The following is a 20,257-nucleotide window of genomic DNA, read 5'->3' as shown; positions in this document are numbered from 1 at the left end:
GCTGAAAGATGACCAGAAAGCCCAGCCAGGAAGGGACTGGCACCAGATGGGCCCTCAACTTCAGGCCTTGCTGGCTCTGGCCTTGGCTATGAGCGGGAGCCTTGAAAGCTCCTAAACTTCCTTTTTTCTTGTCTTTTCCCAAGGAGAGTCTGGGTGTGCTTTATGAAAGCGAACAGCCTGGTCGCACTCTGGGGTGGGGTTATGGGGAGAACGTGCTTTCCAGGGAAAGCAGATATTTGGAATAGAACTCGGTGGTAGCTCTGTGCACACCAGAGCAGCTACCCAGTCCGCCCAGGGCCTGCCTCGGAGCCGCTGCCGCCTGCTGGGGGCCCCACCCTGGTATGTGCCTCTCCCACCTCTTCCCGTGCAGCTCACAGCTTGCCTGCGGGGAGAAGGTAGGCCAGAAAAGGCTTTGTGCCAACGGTGGGTGGGAGCCTCAGGGCCTACGGCTGCGAGAGGGAGGAGAGGCGGCTAGACTGGAATTTAAGTGACTGGGCCAGGAAGAGCAGGTGGGGGAGCTGCGGCCCCAGCACTGGCCAGAGACCCTGGAGTCTCCATTCCAGGGTTGGGGGCCGAACCTGCTGAGCCAGGCCACCCCCTCTCCCACACCCACTTCCAGCACCTGGGGCCGACCTATCCGCTAGCGTCTCCGCCTCCTTCGCCTCACATCCTTGCAGCTCGTCCCACCCTACCCTGGCCCAGTACTCGGCAGCCCACGGGACAGCACTGTACTCCCAGCCCGGCTCTGGAGCAAGTCCCGGAAGCTATGGGTATGTGCAGAGGGTTTGGGGGGGGGCGGAAAAGGCAAGAGAAGTCCACACCACCACCCCGCTCTCCCGCTGTCCTTTATGCGGAGTCCGGGACTCGCGCCTAAGCCCGTGTGCCCAGACCCGTCCCTTCTGAGCTGCGCCCCTACCCCGTCCTTTGCCCCCAGAGGTGCTGGTCCTGGCCGGATACCGCGCGCAGAAAGAGGACGAGCTGAGTCTGGCGCCCGGGGACGTGGTCCGGCAGGTGTCTGAGGGGCCCTCACGGGGCTGGCTGCGCGGAGAGCTAGGGGGTCGTTGTGGTCTCTTTCCCGAGCGCTTGGTGCAGGTGAGGCCAGGCCGCAGGTCGGGTGGATGAGGGTCTCAGTGCGTGCCCACCCCCGGAGCTGAGAGCCGCCGCCCCACCCCGGTGTCCTCGCCTTCGTTTCCAGGCGATCCCGGAGTATCTGCGCGCCGCGGGGGAGGCGCCGAGCCCGCGCTGTGCACGCCGCGGAGGTGAGCTGAGCGCCAGGCCCAGTGGGCGGGCGGGCGGAACCTGCGCAGCTCCAGCAGCCCCAGCGGCGGCTCTGGGCGCGGCTCTGGGCGGGGCCGATGGGGCACTCCGCGGCCTGTGATTGGTTCTTGGGTACAATGCTCCACCTTGGGGCGGGGCCGGGCGCTCTTGCTTGGGAGCCCCCGGCCCGCCCCTCTCGCAGCTCAGGGGACTGGGGAGCGCGGCTCCAGCGGCCTCTCTTTCTCTCTCGTCTGACCCCAGGTCGCCCTGCCAAATCTCGGGGCCCCCAAAGATGGTGCAAGGTGAACTTCAACTACATCCCAGAGCAGGCAGACGAGCTGAAGCTGCAAGCTGGGGAGACTGTGGAAGTGATAAAGGAGGTGAGGGGACGAAGTGATGAGAGGCTTTGGGCGGAGATGCTGGAGCTCGTCCCTGGGTGAGAGATGTGTGAAGAGAGGGTGTGGGCGTTGGGGCTGCTGAGGGACACAGAAATGGGAAAGTGAGGGAGCAAGGGAGGAGGGAGCATTGGGCAGAATCGGGGCAGAAACAAGGGTGGAAGAATTCTCGAGAGACCCTTGGGGCAGAACCAGATGGCCCTGCGTCCTCCTCCTCCCCAGATTGAGGACGGCTGGTGGCTGGGGAAGAAGAACGGGCAGCTGGGAGCCTTCCCATCCAACTTTGTGGAGTTGCTGGACAGTGGGCCCCCAAGTGAGACCTGCACCCTGTGACCCCGTGAACCCTTGTGACCAGACTCTGCAGTCTCCATTGACCCTTCCAGTGGCCTGAGCCTGTGATCCACGCATCCTGACCCTGTGACCCCTTTGACTTCTCCCATGATCTAAACTGAATTAGCACACCCCCCTAACCTCACTGTCCCCACCAGGCCTCGGGAACCCAGACATGCCTTCAGTCAGCCCTGGTACCCAGCGGCCTCCCAAGGTAAACTGGGTGCAGCGGGCACAGACATTGCGAGTTCTTCTTAGAGGGGTGGAGGCTCAGCTTGTTCCTCCCTCCCCTTGCCCCCACTAGCTGAGCAGTCTGACCTATGACAGCCCTCCAGACTACCTGCGGACAGGTGAGCACCCAGCCCAAGGGTTCCTCCGAACCCTCTCCAAGCCTAGCTGACTTGGGGAAGGGGGAACCCAACCGAGCTGATGGGGGAGGGAGGGCCTGATTGATCTGGAGAGAGCAGTTGGCTTTAGTGGACTGACCACCCCCCTACAGTCTCCCGCCCTGAGATCTACAGGGTCCTGTTCGATTACCAGCCTGAGGCCCCAGATGAGTTGGCGCTGCGGAGGGGGGACGAGGTGAAAGTACTGAGGAAGGTAGGAAAGCACAGGGCAAGGGGAGGTGGCCAGGAAGGGCACGTTGAGAAGCCGTGGGAACCGGGAAGGCAGGACCTTGGGTTCCTGGCTCACCTCCCCATGGTATCTTGTTCTCCCAGACCACAGAGGATAAGGGCTGGTGGGAAGGAGAGTCTCAAGGCCGAAGAGGAGTTTTCCCTGACAACTTTGTGCTCCCCCCACCCCCAGTGAGTATGGGGGCAGGCATTCAAGTTGGGGTTCAGGACGGCGGGCAGGCTGCCCTGGACAAAGTTGGGGGTGGTGGTGCTCAGTGGGCATTCAGGCTACCCCTAAATGACAGTGAATCTAGAAATGTGGGAACTCATCAGATTCTGATAACTTTGTTCTTCACAGGTTAAGAAGCTGACTCCACGGAAAATGGTGTCTCGGGAATCAGGTGGGTGCCCAGGAAGCCTGGGATTTGAGGGGGGAGGTGGTGGGATTTTGCTCTCTGTGACCCCACCAGTTTAGTTGCCCATAAACACCCACAGCTTCCCAGTGGTGCTGTATTATAGTCCCTTAGGAGCTACTTCTGTGGGTTAAAGATCTGATAGGTATTTGTGTGGGTCATTGTGTAGGAATGTGTCAGTTTGTGTGCGTGTGTATTTCTTTGTGTGTTTTGAGAATGTGGCTATCAACATGTTTAGATTTGTTTCATTTTATAAGGAAATACAGTGATCAATGAGTCTGTGTTTTTGAGACTGTGTTGTGTGTTTGCACATCACATGAATGTGTCAGTGAATAGTTCTTTGGGGATGTTTTACTTCTCTTTTAATGGAATACTTCACACATGCCAAAACTGCACATAATGTGCTTTGAAACAATAATGGGGAAACAAAAAAAAACCAACAATGAACACCTGTGAACATTCATGAGCTGTCATCAAACCCAAGAACTAGATTATTGTTAGTGGTTTGTGTGCTCCTTTTCCTTCCCATTCTACTCCCTACCCTCCCCGCAAAAGATAACCATGATTCTGAATTTTGCTTTTATAATTCCCTTGAATTTTTAAATTTACTTACCTATGTATGTGCCTAAATAATGCATCAATTAATTTTTGCTTATTTTTGAGCTTGATAAGAATGGTGTCATGTTTATAGTCTTCTGGGACTTGCTCTTTCCGATCAACATTATATTTCTAAGATCAATCCATGTCGTATCTAGATGTAAGTTCATTAAATTTTTCTCTGCTGTATAATATTCCTTGCAGGGAATTTACCACAGTTTATGTATGTTTCTGGTCTCCTCCTGGTGTTAGGCATTTTCATTGTTCCTAGTTTTTGTCACAACAAGTACTGCTGCCATGAACAATTCTGTACCTGTGTTCTGGTGTGCAGGTACAACCATTTCTCTAAGATACAATACTAGGGATGCCATTTGAGATCGTAGGATTTGTGAATATTCAACTTTTATGAGATAAAGTCAGTTTGGCTTTCAGAATGATTGTATACTTTAACGTTACACCATCAGTGTAGGAGAGCCTAGTATTCCAAATCCTCTTCAACACTTGGTTTTACCAGATTTTACTTCTTTTGTGTGTGAATCTAGGAGGTACAGAATAGCATCTCATTGTGCTCCATTTGCATTTCCCTGGTTATAATTTGTTGGGGTTCTTTATATATACTGAATACCAATCCTTTGCAGGTTACATGCCTTACAGATATTTTCTTTCATTGTGGCTTGTCATCTCTTTTTGTATAATGGTGTTCTGTGATGAATGGGAGTTCTTAATTTTAATGTAGACATATCAGTCTTTCATGGTTAGCAGGTTTTTTTCTTGTCTAAGAAATTCATCCTGCTCCAAGTTCAGAAAAGTCATTTACATTTTCTTTAAAACCTTTAAAGTGTTTCCTTTTGTTTTTAAGTGCCTTTATCTCTGTGGAATTGATTTTTTTTTTAAGATATTATTTATTTATTTGACAGACAGAGATCACAAGTAGGCAGAGAGGCAGCCAGAGAGAGAAGGGAGGAAGCAGACTCCCTGCTGAGCAGAGAGCCTGATGCGGGGCTCGATCCCAGGACCCTGAGATCATGACCTGAGCCGAAGGCAGAGGCTTTAACCCACTGAGCCACCCAGGCACCCCGTGGAATTGATTTTTAATGAGTAACCCAATTCTACTTTTTTCGATATGGGCAATAAATTGTTCCAGCACCCTGTATTATACTCTGCTTATAAATTTTGCACAGCTTTCATAAGATTTATTTCTAGATGCCTCAGACTGTTAAAAAATTAGATAAGGGCCCCTGGCTGGCTCCACTGGTGGAGCGTGCCACTCTTGATCTTAGGGTTTTGAGTTTGAGCCCCATGTTGGGTGTAAATATTACTTAAAAATAAAATCTTGGTGCGCCTGGGTGGCTCAGTTAAGCATCTGCCTTTGGCTCAGGTCATGATCCCCACATCCTGGAATAGAGCCCCAACCCCACATCTGGCTCTCTGCTCAGCGGGAAGCCTGCTTCTCCCTCTCTCACTCACCCTGCTTGTGTTCCCTCACCCAGTGTCTCTCTCTGTCAAATAAATAAATAAAAATCTTTAAAAAAGTAAAATCTTAGGAGCACCTGGGCAGCAACGTCGGTTGAATGTCTGCCTTTGGCTCAGGTAATGATCTCAGGGTCCTGGGATCAAGCCCCACATGAGGCTCTCTGCTCTGTGGAGAGTCTCCTTTTCCCTCTCCCTCACCCCCGCTCACGCTCTCTCTCAAATAGATAAGTAAAATCCTTAAAATCTTAAAAAATATATAAATAAATAAATTATTAAACTTTATTTTAAAATATCCTTCTGTTTATTTCAAGAATATAGAAATGTATTGATTTTTGTATATTGATTTCATAGCCGGTCATGGTACTAAAAACTGATTATTTCTAATAATTTATCTGTACTTTAAAAAAAAATTGTTTATTTAAGAGAAAGAGAGTAAGCAAGAAAGAACATGAATGGGGTGAGGGCCAGAGGGAGAAGCACACTTCCCGCTGAGCAGGGAGGCCAAGGTGGAGCGTGATCCCAGGACTCTGAGACCATGACATGAGCCTAAGGAAGATGCTTAACCAACTAAGCCACCCAAGCAACTCCTCCCTTGCCTTTTTTTTTTTTTTTTAAGATTTATTTATTTATTTCATAGAGAGAGCACAAGTAGGAGGGGCAGAGGGAGAGAGAGAGAGAATCTCAAGCAGACTCCGTGCTGAGTGTGGAACCCATTGTGGGGCTCGATGTCAAGACCTGAGCTGAAATCAAGAGTCAGATGCTTAACCAACGGCACCACCCAGGTGCCCCTATCTTGAGCTTCCTTTTTTTTAAAGCTTTTGTTTGTTTGTTTATTTATTTATTTGACAGAGAGAGAGACATAGTGAGAGAGAGAACACAAGCAGTGGGAGTGGGAGAGGGAGAAGCTGGCTTTCTGCTCAGCGGAGAGCAAGATGCAGGGCTGGGGCTCTATTCCAGGATGCTGGGATCATGACCTGAGCCAAAGGCAGATGTGTAACAACTGAGCCACCCAGCCCCCCCCATCTCTAGCTTCTTAGTAAGTTTTCTATGAAGATAGTCATGTCATCTGTGACTAATGACAACTTTGCTCTGTCTTTTCCACTCCTTATGTCTTTTCATTTTATTTTCTCATTCTACTATAGTGGCTAGGGACTCAACACATGGATAGAAGTTGTTGTGTTAAACATCATTACCATGTTCCTGATTTTAAGTGGAATATTTCCAGCTTTTCTCCTTTAACAGTGAGACTTACTTAGAACCTTTTTTTTCTTTTTATTTATTTATTTATTTATTTAAAGATTTTATTTATTTATTTGCCAGAGAGAGAAAGAGAGCATTTAAGTAGGAGGGAGCGGCAGGCAGAGGGAGAGGGAGAAGCAGGTTCCCTGCTGAGCAGAGAGCCCAATGTGGGGCTCAATCCCAGGACCCCACGATCAGGACCTGAGCTGAAGGCAGACCCTTAACTGACTGAGCCACCCAGGTGTCCCTAGATCTTTTCTTAGATACTTTTTTTTGTCAGATTAAGAAAGGGCCTTTCTATTTCTAGTTTATTTATTATTTTTATGAGTGTGTGCTGAATTTTTTCCAAATTGTTTATGTGAATCTTTTGAAATGATTTCTCTGCGTTTTCTCCTTTAATCTATCAATGTGATAAAAGACATTTGTAGAATTTTCTAATGTTAAGCCACCCTTGTATTCTTAGGATCAATTAAATTGGTTATGGTTTTATTATTTTTTCATATACTATTATCATATACAGTTATCTTTTCATAAACCTTTTTCTTAAGGTTTTGGCATTTATTTTTACTGCCCTCCTCTGATTATGAATATTATACTGGCCCCATAAATGAGTTAAGGGGTACACATTTTGTTTTTTAATTAGCTGGTAGATCTTAAAAAGATGGGCATCATTACGGGGGCAGATGGCTCGTTCAGTCCGAGGAGTGTACGGCTCTTGATCTCAGAGTTGTGAGCTTGAGCCCCACACTAGGGATACAGTTTACTTGGGGGAAAACAAAAAAAAGATGGCATCATCATTCCTAGAGAGTTGATAAAACTTGCCTATAAATCCATCTGGTCCTTTCTTTTCGTTTTGTTTTGTTTTCCATTATGGGAAGATTTTAAACTACTTCCATTTCCTTTTTCTTTCTTTCTTTCTTTTTTTTTTAATTTCTTTAGTAGTTACAGGAAAGTTTGGCTGAAATTCTTTCTTTTTCTTCTTCTTTGTTTTGTTTTTTGTTTTGTTTGGCTTAAATCAACAGAAATTTAATCTCTCATCTTTCTGGGGGCTAGAAATCCAAAATCAGAATGTTGACATAGCCATGCTTTCTGTGAAGAGTCTAGGGGAAGCATCTCTCCTCGTCTCTCAGCTACTGGGAGTCGCTGGCTATCCTTGCCTTATAGGTATATCTACCACTCTTCTCTGCCTGTCTTCACATTGTTGTCTTCACTGTGTGGGCGTCCAAATTTTCCTCTTCCAATAAGATCACCAGTCATTGGTTTAAGGCCCTGATAGAGTGTGACCTCCTCTTTTTCTTTTTTTTTTTTTAAATTGTTTATTTATTTGACAGGGAGACAGCAAGAGAACACAAGCAGGGGGAGTGGGAGAGGGGGAAGCAGGCTTCCTGCGGAGTGGGGAGCCTGATGAGGGGTTCGATCCCAGGATCCTGGAATTATGACCTGAGCCAAAGGCAGATGCTTAATGACTGAGCCACTCAGGCACTCCTCAGCTGTTGCAAAGACCCCTTTATAACTGCTGTTCAAACAGCTTTACCTTGGAACTCAGATGGGAGGGAATCTTGCATTTTAGGAGGCTTGCAGTGTTCTTTCTGTTTCCTGGTCCCTGGGTAACCATGGCTGGCCAGAAATCTAACGAAAATTCTCAAATCAGTTTTATTTTCATTTTTGTTATTTTTAATTATTTTTTTATTTTTTATTTATTTTTAAAGATATTTATTTATTTGACAGAGATCACAAGTAGGCAGAGAGGCAGGCAGAGAGAGGGGGAAGCAGGCTCCCTGCTAAGCAGAGAGCCTGAGAGCCCGATGCGGGGCTCGATCCCAGGACCCTGAGATCATGACCTGAGCTGAAGGCAGAGGCTTAACCCACTGAGCCACCCAGGTGCCCCTAATTATTTGTTTTTTAAAGTAATCTCTATACCCAACGTAGGCCTCAGACTCACCACCCCCAGATCTAGAGTCTCATGCTCCACTGATGAGCCCCCCAGGCGCCCCGTGAAAACGCTTTTCTATTGCACCTATTGTTTTCAAGCTTCATCTTGTTCTAGTATGTGTTGTACTTCATTCCCTTTCGTTGCCCAATAATATTCCCTTATGTGAATGTCTGAGATTTTATCCATCTGTTTGCTGGTGGACGTTGTGTCGTTTTCACTTTTGGGGGTAGGAACATTTGTGTACGAGTTTTTGTGTTGGCTGTTTCCATTTCCCTTGGGTATATGCCTAAGAAAGGGATCTCTGGCCGCTAGGATAGCTCTGTGTTTAGCTTTGAGAAGAACTGTCACAGTTTTCCAAAATGCTTGTCCGGTTTTATATTCCCACCAGCAATGCATGACGGTTCTGCTTTTTCCACGTCTTCACCAACATTTGTTACTCTCTTTTTTGTTCTAATCATCCTAGTCAGTGTGGGGTGGTATCTCGTTGTGGATCTGCTCTACCCTTCTCTGCCCACTTCCATGTTGAATGTCTTTTCATAGGTTTATTCCCAATTTGTATATCTTTTGGAGAAATGTGTATTTGGGTCCTTTGCCTCTTTTTTCATCAGGTTCGTTGACTTTTGACTGTCGACTTCTAGAGTTTTTTAAATGTCTTGAGAAAAGTCCCTTATCGGGCATTGACTTTGCAAATATTTTCCCCCATCCTGTTGTCTTTTCACGTTCTTACTGGTGTCCTTTAATGCACAAAAGTTTTTACATCTGAAGGAAGTCTCATGTCTGTATTTTCTCTTTGGTTGCTTGTGGTTTTGGTGTCCTGTCTATGAAACCAGTGCCAAGTCCAAGGCTGCACCCTAAATCGAGTGACCTCCCTCCACCGTGGCAGCAAAGCTGCCAATCCTTGCAACCAGCCCTCGCTGCAGAGCAGTGTCTACACAGACCAGGCTGGTGGGGGCGCGGCAGGGATGGGGGCAGGCGCCGGCAAGGGCGCCATCAAGCGTAAAATGCTTCTCAGGTTATCATATGCCTTTGGTCCATTTCCAAAGCCTGGCAGTGGTGGTTTTGTCCAGCTTTCTAGTTGTCTTGTGAGGTGAGGATTTGTCTACCACGTCATTCAGCAGTAGCCAAACCCCCTTTCATTAGGCATTCTTTCCACCACTGCTTTCAAATGTTCTGCTCCTTCTATCACTATGCTTCCAGCTTACTAATTCTCTCCCTGGCTTTTTGGCTGTTTTACCTGCTCTTTAACCGATATTTGATTTATTTCAAGAATGCTGTTTTTCGGGACGCCTGGGTGGCTCAGTGGGTTAAACCTCTGCCTTTGGCTCAGATCATGATCTTGAGGTCCTGGGATCAAGCCCCACATTGGGTTCTCTGCTCAGTGGGGAGCCTGCTTCCCCCTCTCTCTCTACCTGCCTCTGCCTACTTGTGATCTCTCTCTCTGTCAAATAAATAAATAAAATCTTTTAAAAAAAGATTTTTAAAAAAATGCTGTTTTTCAACTCTAGTTGCTCAGTTTTCCTTCCCCACCCCCAGACTTGCCTGTTTATTCCCGATGGTCCCTTTGTTGCCTGCCCTGTAGCACAGCTGTGCTCTCTGACAATTCTAGCACCTGCTGTGCGTCCTGTCTGCTGACTCCCAATGTCACTAGCCTGCCTTTTCATGTGTTTTGTGATCTTGCTGTGTGAGCTTAGGACTTGTTCCCAACCTGAGGGAGTTGAGGGGGAAGCCTTCAACCTGAGGAGAAGCCTTCTTCCAGAGAGGTCTTGCTTCTACTTCTGCTGGGAGCCAAAGGGTACCAATCACCAGAGACCAGAGATCACCAGAGCCCTCTGGAAGAAAGGGGAGGCACTGCGGTGTCGCTACCAAGCTTGGGGCCTGTGGCGGGAGCTCAGGAGGTGCCCCCCACTCCCGGGTATCAGTTCCTCATTACAGGCCCAGGCTGTGGAGGCATAGCAGCGTGGCCCTCCTACTACCTTTCTGGCCTCAATTTCTCCCTTTTTGTGGACCTCCCCTGTTTCTTTGATGTCCACCAGTGCCTCAAAAGTGTATCCTCCAGGGGACAGAATTGCTTTCTAGTGGGAGGACCCTCCCAAGCTCCTCATCCACCAACGCATGAGAAACTGAAGTCAGAGTGAACGTTCACTGAGCTTTGACTCCATGCCCCATACTCTTCTAAGCAGCTCACACGAGTGGGGTCCCTCCAACCTCACAGTAGCCCCCCCCCACCAGGTGGATACTGTCATTATGCACGTTGTACAGACGAGGATACCAGGGCCCAGATACCAGGGCACAGGGCGGCTAAGTGACACAGCTGGTCCTTGCACAGCTGGCGCAGAGTGGAGCGGAACGTCAGAGCCTGGTGTCCAGCTCTGGGGTCTACACTAGCACACTGTGCATCCCGTCAGGATTCGTGTGCATGTCTGCGTGTGAGACTGTGTGTGTGACTAAACGCCAGCAGGTGTGCGTGCCTAGGCCGGAGCAGCTCCTCGGTGCCCACAGATGTGAAGGTCACTGCATGTGACTGTTCACTCTGACCTTACCTTCTCAGCGCGGCCATCTCTGACCACCCCATTTAGAATGGACATTCCCCTGCTTGTTCTTCCTCAGTAACAGCCAGTAACTCTCACACACAATACAGTCTACTTTTGCTTATGTCTGCTCCCCCTGTGGAAGCCAAGCCCACCCTGACTGCTGTGGGAACACGCTGTGGGAACACGCTGTAGGCAGGGGGAGTGCGGCCAGGGCCCATGTCAGAGGCTGCTGCCCTAGTCCAGGCCAAGGGGGTGGTGCCTTGGGCTAGAGTGCTTAGTGGCACTCCGAGGGTTTAATTCAGGACCTATTTTGAATGTGGAGCGATCAGGATTTACTAGTGGTTTGGGTGGTACAGCATAAGGGAGTGAGAGAGGTCAAGGGTGACTCATTTTGTTATCCGGGCGAATGGGTGAGTGTGGGAGGTGGGGAACAGTGGAAAAGAGTCAGATTTGGGGGATGGGAAGTGAGAGCTCAGTTTTGGGTCTGTTAAGTGTGTGATGCCAGTTAGCTCCCCGAGTGGGAAGGGAGAGGACACTGGGATAGGAATCTGGAGTTCAGAGGCTGTGGATGAAAATGTGGGAGTCATTGGCTTACCGATGCTAATTAACTCCATAAAACTGGGCGAGCTCTCTTAGGGAGTGAATGAGATAGAGAAGACCAAGAAGTTCTAGGGTAGGAGGGTTGGATTGGGAAAGGCTATTGCTGTGGGCTAAGAAAAAGATAAAGTCTTTACCAGGGAGGCAGCCGTGGGCACTGAGCAGGGAGCAGGTCATCGAAATGTATGGATAGGAGTACCTGGCTGGCTCCGTCTGTAGAGCGTGCGACTCTTGATCTCGGGGTTGTGAGTTTGAGACACATGTTGGGCACAGAGATTACTTTAAAAAAAAAAAAGTATGGATAAAAAACTTGGCAGGATATGAAGCCATGTCCTCTCCACAGCCTTCCCTGTACCGTCTCCTGCTAGGTGTCCCTTCGGGTTGCTCCCATGGTTCCTTATGTCCACATGGCATGAGGGTGGTCGGCTTCCCCCGAGTTCTGAAGAGGCAGAATCAAATGTTCATCTCTTGTCCCTCGTCCCCTATGCAGAGGACAGGGCCAGCAACTGTTAGATGGATGGATAAGGGAGTGAAAGACTGCCACACTCCCTTCTCCTCTCCCAGCTCCTATAAAGGAACCAAAAAAGGTGACGCCCAAATCAGCCCTCCCTACAGTCAGGAAGCTGGTGACAGCCCCCCCTGGGCCCAGCAAAGCCAAGTAAGGAGCAGGGTTGGGGGGGTTGCGGAAGGAGGAGAGTACAAAGGAAATGCTGCTCCCTGTTGCCCACCTCCTGGTCTGATGGGGATATGTTCCAGGCCTTCTTGGACACCCAGTGGAGACAGTCAGAAGCGCCCCTCCCGAGACTTGGGTAGGTCTCCTTGCCTCCCTCTGGTGGGAAGGAATAGGGGACTGGGTAGGCTGTGCTGAAGGACAGAGATGGGGAGAGACTTGGGGTCAGAGGAGCCTGAACCCCTGAGGTTCTGTTCTCATAGGCTCCGGTGGCAGCTTCCTCAGCGGGGGTCCAGGCCACCCTGGTAGAAAGGGACCAAAAACCCAGGCTTCCCGGCAGCGCTCTGCAACCAGTCAGGTAAGAGGTCCTGAGACACCGGGACCACTGACAGAGTCCGGTTCCCATATCCCTGGGATATGTGAGGGGGGAAGGATCCCAGGCCAAGGGGAACCTGACTCAAACTGTAAAGGTACCCATCCCTCAACTGAGCCCTCACCCCCATCACCACAGGAGGAAGAGCAGAGCAGCCTAGCGAAGGCCTCTCCTGTGAATAAAACCCCCACTCTGGACAAGACCCCCAGCCCAGAGAAGACTCTGTCTCCAGATAAGGCCCCCACTCCAGAGGAATCTCTGACTCCAGATAAGGTCCCCATCTCAGAGGGGTCCCTGACTCTAGAGTTCAAGGCCCCAGCCCTAGGGAACCCCACCCCACAGGAGGGCCTGACTCTAGACAAGGCCCCCAGCCCAAACAGCCTCATTTCTGTGGATGTGGCCCCTGCCCCAGAAGTCCCACCAGAGGATGAACTCCTTGGCCCCAAGATGGTCCCTCCTGGGGATGAGGTGTCCACCCTGGAAAAGGTCTTGACTCCTGAGCAGGTGCTCTCTGAAGAGGCCTCCACTAGAGACAACACTCAATTCCACCACTTCTCTCCGGAGCAAGCTCTGCCGAAGTTCACGTCTCCTGTGGCCAATGAGGCTCAATCCCAAGAGGTCCACATGCCAGAGAAGGCTGATCTCTGCATGATAACACACCCTCTTGATCAGAGCAACAGCTCCCCATTCCAGTCTAAGTCCAAGCCAGGGTCCATGCCTGCCCTTGAGAAGGCTACAACCCTCCTCCAGGAGGCACTTGGGAAGCATGAGGGTACCCCGCAAGAGGCAGCACTCCCCAAAGAGGAGTTGGCCCCCAAAGAGGTAGACCCTGCTCTAAAGAATCCTCATTCTATCAAGTCGACTCCAGACCCCCAAGAGACTCCCACCCCACTTTCCCTGGTTCCGCAAAATCTCACGGACAGCAAAAGTGACAGAGGCGATATAATGAGGCTACAGGACGAGATGGAATCTTTAAGGAGGTCTCTGGAGCGGATGGGGGTGCAGCTGGAGTAAGTGGGGTGGAGGGAGGAGCGGCTGCAGGGAGGGGGGCCGGTGGCTCTAAGCCTGCCCAGCCCACCCCTCCCCCTCGACCTCCCGTCCGCAGGAGGAAGCTGACGGACATCTGGGAGGAGCTGAAGAGCGAGAAGGAGAAGCGCCGGCTGCTGGAGGTGGGTGGGGTGCGGGTCCTAAGGGGCTGGAGGCTGGTCCTCCCCTGAAGGCCTGTCCTGACGCCCTCTCCCGACTAGGTGCAGATGAAGCAGGGGACTCGGGAGTCCCGGACCCTGGGCTCCATCCACGCGCAGACGCAGACGCACTGAGGGTGGGCCCGGCAGGGACCACGGCGGGACCTGGGAGCAAGTCAGGCTCCGGCCACCCACGTCCTTGCACACGACTTTGAGAAACGCAAGAAAGTAAACCGCAGTGTACGCGCTTGCCGCGCCTGCCTGGTCCGTGCGGGGGCGGGGCCTGCGTGGCGGGGGCGGGGCCTGCGTGGCGGGGGCGGGGCCTGCCGGGTGCTCCCGGCCCACTGCATTCCTGACGGTCTCTCCCGGGCACATCTGGCCAACATGTGGCTCCCATTACCGATCCCAAGGCCTCCGCGCGGCTATTTTTATCCACCGGATGGCGGGGGCGGGTGGGGGGTGTCTCCTTCGGACGTCTGCCGGGTGCTGGAGCAATGGCCGGCAGGAGGGGCCCAGGCGGGGTCGGGCTCTGCCCGCGGACCCGGATTCCGGAATCCAGCTGTGCGCCAGAGGAGGTGGGCGGGCCTGCTCTCGAGCCAGGATCCCTCCCAGTTGGCCCCATAGTTCGCTCGGAAGAACTCGCTGGAACACATCTCTGCTCGGAGCCCCGCTCAGGCACACACGGTTAACACGGGCTAATAGTGCTTCAGCATCAAGGGCAGGGTCCCGGGGCCTGTGTGTGTGTGTGTGTGTGTGTGTGTGTAGTGATGCAGGATCCCAGGGGCAAAGTGCGCCCAGGCCTTTGCCCGGGAAGGAATGCATTTGTAAGGAAGGAATGCGAGTGATAACTTGTTCTGTGCGTGAGGCTGTGAGGTGGTGGAGGGAGTGTTTTTTTCAGTCTGTGAACTGAATGCAAGCATGTATGCTCAGGTGTTGAGTGGGTTGATGGAGATGGTCAGCCTGATTAAGAGTCGAGTAGTGTCTCAATCTGGGTGCCCCTGCATGGCAGGAGCCTGGAGGACGTTGGGGACAGAAGTAAGAGAGGGAGACTGAGTCACTGAGAATGCAGTTTTCATTGGTCACTTATCGCAGGAGAAGGGCTGGGGACCCTGTGCCCGTCCTCCCCCGCGGGCTTTCTGGCAGGACTGGGGATCTCAGAAGGTGGGGATCCAGGTCCAATGGCACTGGGGGAGCCGTGTGGGCGGGGCCTCCCTAGCACCATGGGCAGGGGCAGTCCCAATGTCCTGGGGCAGCTGTGAGTTCCTGCGCATTTCCAGTACGCAGAGCTGCTTGCAACGGGAAAGGGCCGGTCAGTAATAGTGCATGCGACCCAGAGTGCCTGTGGCCGTGGGGCTGGGCCCCAGCGTGCCAGTGCCCAGCAGGTCCGGCTGCCCAGTGCGCCAAATCTCCCTTAGGATCCGTTCCCGCTCCTCCAAGCGCTGTGCCCGCTCCAGCTCCTCTGCCGACGTGAAGACGTTTACGCTCAGCGGCCCGTCTGGCTCAGCCGTCAGCTCTGGGCCCTGCAGCGTGTCGTCGGGGCCCAGCCGCGTCACCGTGTCCTCCTCCTCGTCCTCGTCGTCCTCGGGTTCGAGGGTGCTGCTGCGGGGGTCCCGGCGCGGAGCAGGGGCCCGGGGCCGCGGGCGGGGAGCGCAGGAGATACTGATGACTAGTAGGCACAGCGTTAGCAGCAGGCCAAAGCAGACTCCCAGCACGAAGTAGAGGCCAAAGCTCTCGGGGTTAGCTGAGGGTCAGAGGGCAGGAGTCATGGAGGAGCCCTGCCTCCCTGGCGGGTGGGAGTTATTCCACTGCGGAAGGACTCCAGTTTCGAAGTTTAGGGGTCAAGGGCCGTCCTCCTTATTTGAAAGACATTAGGTAGCCGCCAACGGTCAGTGAGGGATGGGGAGGATGGGGCTGGGAGGTGGGGAGGGAAGGGGAGTGGGGCCTCAGAGGGGCAGGGAGGGGCCCATGCCCCCCGGGGCCCGCCCTCACCGCGGATGTGCGCGTAGGCCGCCAGGCTGTTGCTCAGCAACTCCATGTCCCTCCGTGGGGCATCCATGCTGCTCTGGGGGCGGAGGGGCAAGCCCCCCGTCAGCCTGCGGGGTCAGCAAGGTCAGATCCCAATCCCCAGCCCGGAGCTGATCCTGACCCCGCCTCCTCCCGGTAGCTCCCCTCGCTGGAAGAGCAGCCCTGGGGTCCAAACCGGAGACAGCAGCTCTCTAACTTTGTTACAGACCTGGGCCCTGCCTCGGAGATCCCTTCCCTGAGCGCAGACGCCCCTCCAACTTTTGAGGGGTCAGGGAAGTGGGCCGCAGGAGGCTCCGCCCCCTTGTGGGGTCCCCAAATGACGCCCGGTTTCGCCGTCCCGGTAGTGGGATGGAGGAGCGAGACGCGAGTGCCTTTTCCACTCCCAGGGCGGGCTCCGGAGGCGAAGCCGCCTCCCTTTCCCCTCCAGCCCGCCCCGCCCGGACCCACCGGTCCAAAGGCCGGGGCTCACTCACCGTCAGCGCCCCGCTTCCCCGCTGCCGGCCCCGGCGCGTCCGGCGGCCTCATACACCCGAGACCCGGCCGCTCCCGCCCCGTCCGGTCCCAGCTTCCCCGCCTGCCCGGCTCGGCTCCCAGGCCGCGGCAGCGCGGGCGGGACACGGGCCGATGGACCAGCCGGCCGAAAGTTTCCTCCGAGGAAAGAGGAGGGGCGGGGCGGGGCGGGGGGAGGCGGGGAGGAAAAGGGCCGGGAGAGGAAGGGGAGAGGAGCGAGCGACTGGGAGGAGGGGGAGCGAGGCCGGCGGGGCCGTCTGCTCTCCCACAGGAAACCGCTGGGGAGGCTGGTGGCAGGGTCCCGCCCCCAAGCTACTAATAACAAAAATAATGAAGTTTTGCCTGTGTCTCTGTGTGTGTGTATGTATGTGCCCTTTGTAATATTCTTTCATTTAATTCTAACAATCCTATAAAGTGAGTACCATTGTCGCCACTTGGCAGATAAGTAAACCGAGTCATGGAGATTGAATAACTTGACTAAAGGGTCAGTATTTGAACGGAGTGCTCTTGGCCCCTAGAGCCTGGGGCTCTTAACCTCTTCTCTACACCTTGCTCTTCCTCCCAGAAGGCCCTCCCGCCCAGGAAGACTGCCTCTCTTCTGCAGTCCTCCCCCTAGATCGTGAGTTTACAACAGAGTGGGCTCCGGCTGGGAGAGCATGTCCAGCTGGCAGAGCTTCTGTCACACGGGGTTAATGAATGTTGGGCTGGTGCTTGGAGCCGGGAGCAGGTCAGCCTTGCCCAACCCGCCTGGAGGTTCTGCTGGCTCTGTGCTCTTCTGCACCAGAGCCTGCCCGGGAGATGTATTTTGTCCTGGCTCAACCTGCGCCTGCGCTCGCCTGCGTTTCCACCTGGGCTCCGCTTGTGCGCGCCATGTGTTGTGTGATCCATGTGTGCGGCCTGGGTCTTCTTCCTGCTCAGACTCTCAGCACCCCCCGCTTCTGGGCCCCCCTTCCTGTGCTGGGGCTTGGGTGAGGGGGAGGCCTGCTTGGCGGGAGCCTCAGAGAGGAGGAGGGAAGGAAGGGGGAGAGGAAATTGCAGACATAGCTGAAGGCGCGGCGTGAGGCCTGTGGGCTGGTGACCCCCCTGTCTGTCCAGGCTGGAGACCCCCCATCCCCAGTCCTGAGACTGGGTTCAAGCAGGGGGCAGATCTAGATGGAGAAAGGACAGACCCGCTTCCACGGAGATGGGAAAGGACTCCTGGGTGTCTTTGTGACTTTTGAGTCTGTTTTGTGAGCATGTGTGCAGGCATTTCTGCCTTTATTTGTATATTTGTGTGTGTGTTTCCTGTTTATCTGCTTGCGCACTGGGGGGAGGCGGGTACCGCTGCGTGCAAACCCCTGCAGCTGCTGGTCGGCAAATGCTCCCTCCTGGGAATGGGGAGGACCTCCTGGGAATGGGGGTTCGGCGGGGGCGGGGGGAAAAAGGACAGACACAAACCCCTGCCCTCATGGAGCTGGCTCCCGGCGGAGAGACCACCATTCCACGAAGAAGGTAGCCTTGGTGCTGCTGAGGCTCAGGGCGATGGAGCGCACCTGCAGGCTGCTCTTCCGGGCCGTGGGAGGGGACACCCGAATCCTGCCGCGTGGGGCTCAGGGCGAGAGCGGCAGCAGGAGTCACCAGGCCTCGAAGCCAGAGGGCCTTGGGTCGCCTCTCTCCCGGGTGCAGCGGAGGGGGCGTGGGGGACCCTCCGCGGGCGACCTCGGACGTTACTGTCCATGTGGCGGGGAACCTGAGAGTCTGGGGGGTTGGGGGTAGCGTCACGGTTCCTGACAGACTTTGGAGAGACCCCGGTGCGGTCCCGAGGCAGCACAGGCAGCCGCGGGGCGGGCATGGGAGCCCGGAGAGCGGCGAGGGCCGCAGCTGCGCTGGCAGGCGGCGCCCAGGGCTGGGTCCCCGAAGTGCCCCTGTCCAGGTGAGGCAGGGTCACCTTTCGAGGCGGTGTCAACAATTCCCGCCTTGCCTGAGGCTGTGAGGGAGAGAGGACGTAGGACCACTGCTTGGCGCTGGGCCGGAGCACCTGAGGGAAGCGTACATGGGGTGCAGATTTTGGGGGGTGGTCAGAGTTGCCTTTGAGATCGATTCGAGATGTGCGTTAGATACCCGGGGGAGGTGTCAGGCAGGGGACCCTGGGAGGAGTCCGGGCTGGACATGAGTTTGGGAGCCCTCGGCACAGAAGATGGATGGAACTCCCCGGGAGTGGGTGAGATCATCTGTGGGGCCGGGAGGGAGGAGAAGCCGCTGAAGCCATAGCTCCGCTTGCGCAACCTTGAGGGCTCTCCTGGGGGAGGAGTCAGGAGATCGCGGGGGCGGGGGCGGGGGCGGGGTGGAGAAGGTGTGGGGAGACACCCTTGAGGTGGGAGGAAGAGTCGGCTGGGCAACACACTGAGCAGACAGGTGGACGTGCCAGACAGGTGGACCTGCGGCCAGAATCTAACCACTGGCCGTGGTATCAGTGGGTTTCCAAGGGCGCATGGGTTCACTGGAGGCCTTCCGTCCATGGGAACATTGGTGTGTGCTGCAGCTGTCCTTGGACTGACCTTGCGTCTTGAGGATGTTGGTCTGAGTCCCTAAGGTGCCCACCTGCGTCTTCCCGAGGGGCCATGTGCACGCCTCTCTGCATTCATGAGAGCATACCAGGTTTTGGATCCGTTCGTGTTCAGCTATTGCCATGCTATGTGGACCTCTGGGTATGGCTGAGCTGCTGACACAGGTGTCTGACTCAGCCCTGGTGAAGCTGGTGGCCATGCTGAGCAGAGTGGCGGTTGAGATGCTTCCTAGTTCCTTCAGGGACTGGGGTGTACAGGGTACCCAGAGTGTTGCCTTCCTCTAGGGAGATGCATGGGGCCAAGCTAGGCTGGGTGGAAGGAATAGCAGCCTTGCCCTGGAGGGTTCTGAAGAAGCTGAGGGCTACTCCTGGAGGCCCTGGGGAATGTGCCTTTGGCCCAGGTGGGCCGTACCCACAGCCCTCATGCCCTCCTGACCACTTGTCTGTCTGCTTTTCTGCCTGCCTCGCTCTGCCCCGCCTGCCCTCCCTGCCCGCCAGCCAGTCTGTAGGTGTTCCCAGCCACCTGCTTTCCGGTTGTGCTGGCTGGCATCTCTGCATATCTGTCACTCGCTTGCCTGGCTTGCATCCCATCTCTCTACCTGCTGATTTCCTCCCTGTCTGCCAGCCTTTGACCTGCTGCCCATCCACCTGCCCACTGGCTGGCTGCCTCTGCTCTCCTGTCAGCCTGTGAGACTAGAGATTTGTCACTTCGGGAGGCACAGAGAGTGATCCTAGGATGAAACTCAGGAAAGACAGATCTTTTTTATTTTTAAAATTTTTAAAAATATATTTATTTATTTGAGAGAGAGAGAGAGAACACAAGCAGGGGAAGCAGCAGAGGGAGAGGGAGAAGGAGGCTCTCCGCGGAGCAGGGAGCCCAATGCAGGACTTAATCCTAGGACCCTGGGATCACGACCTGAGCCGAAGGCAGAAGCTTAACCCATTGAGCCAGCCAGGTGCCCCAAGACAGGTCTTTTTTAATGAAACAAGTTAAGACAGGTCTTTGATGGGAGTTCAGGGGGCTGAGGGATCCAGGGCCTCTGGGAGGGCTCTCAGGGGGGCTGGCATATTCAGGGCCCGATGCAAAACCCTACTCAGCAACCTTCCTCAGTGGTCAAGCTGGGGGTCTGTTCCTGACACTAGGGCCTCCCCACTGAGGGGTTCAGGGGCTGACTAGGTCTTAGATGGAGGGAAGAAGGCAACCCATTCATGGCCTCCTTGGACCTGCCCAGTCCTCTGAATACTCCTCAGCCCCGGGGACAGCTGCTGGGAAGAAGCCACAGTGAAATTTATAGAACAAACAATAAATGGATATTGAGTGCCCTCCTGGCACCTGGTACTTGGTTGGCTACGTGCTACGTGCGCTTCACCTTCAGATCCTCCCAGTGACCCTGTGCAGTTTGTAACGGGACTGGGACTCCATCTAAGGCGGAGGGCAGCAAGGCTCCGGTGAAGCCTGAATGTGTGGTCCCGTGGCTTTAGGGGTGGGGCCTAGATTTGAACTTTAGAGTGTCTGTTCCCAACCAATCTTCCACTGGGCGGTTCTAGGTCACGGTTCCCCACCCAGTCAG

At 54.0% G+C, this 20,257-nt stretch overlaps 2 protein-coding genes across 7 annotated transcripts; one reads left to right on the top strand and one right to left on the bottom strand.

Annotated features, from left to right (window-relative positions):
• The first annotated feature begins 263 nt into the window (after positions 1–263).
• SH3D21 (SH3 domain containing 21) lies at positions 264–14,588 on the top strand. Of its 5 annotated transcripts, XM_032301885.1 has the most exons (17): positions 264–339; positions 620–770; positions 935–1,092; positions 1,196–1,259; positions 1,519–1,637; positions 1,875–1,965; positions 2,141–2,196; positions 2,287–2,332; positions 2,482–2,582; positions 2,702–2,788; positions 2,955–2,997; positions 11,944–12,037; positions 12,136–12,188; positions 12,313–12,407; positions 12,561–13,432; positions 13,528–13,591; positions 13,670–14,588. In XM_032301885.1, exons 2-17 carry the CDS (start codon positions 767–769, stop codon positions 13,739–13,741), a joined length of 2,019 nt encoding a protein of 672 aa, XP_032157776.1. In that variant the 5' UTR covers positions 264–339; positions 620–766; the 3' UTR covers positions 13,742–14,588. The 5 variants fall into 5 exon arrangements, with proteins under 5 accessions (XP_032157776.1, XP_032157773.1, XP_032157774.1 ...); XM_032301882.1 differs by lacking the exon at positions 264–339 and having other exon boundaries at positions 537–770; positions 13,676–14,588; XM_032301883.1 differs by lacking the exons at positions 264–339; positions 11,944–12,037; positions 12,136–12,188 and having other exon boundaries at positions 538–770.
• A 72-nt stretch (positions 14,589–14,660) lies between these two features.
• Positions 14,661–16,351, bottom strand: EVA1B (eva-1 homolog B). Of its 2 annotated transcripts, none has more exons than XM_032301893.1 (3): positions 16,105–16,351; positions 15,596–15,668; positions 14,661–15,347 (listed from the first exon to the last, which is right to left on the bottom strand). In XM_032301893.1, the coding sequence occupies exons 2-3, from the start codon at positions 15,660–15,662 to the stop codon at positions 14,917–14,919; spliced, it is 498 nt and encodes a 165-aa protein (XP_032157784.1). In that variant the 5' UTR covers positions 15,663–15,668; positions 16,105–16,351; the 3' UTR covers positions 14,661–14,916. The 2 variants fall into 2 exon arrangements, with proteins under 2 accessions (XP_032157784.1, XP_032157783.1); XM_032301892.1 differs by having other exon boundaries at positions 15,596–15,699; positions 16,105–16,349.
• Positions 16,352–20,257: the final 3,906 nt, after the last annotated feature.

This window comes from Mustela erminea, chromosome 10, assembly GCF_009829155.1.
Source record: "Mustela erminea isolate mMusErm1 chromosome 10, mMusErm1.Pri, whole genome shotgun sequence".
Classification (NCBI taxonomy): Eukaryota; Metazoa; Chordata; class Mammalia; order Carnivora; family Mustelidae; genus Mustela; species Mustela erminea.
This window is presented reverse-complemented; position numbering and strand designations above follow the sequence as displayed.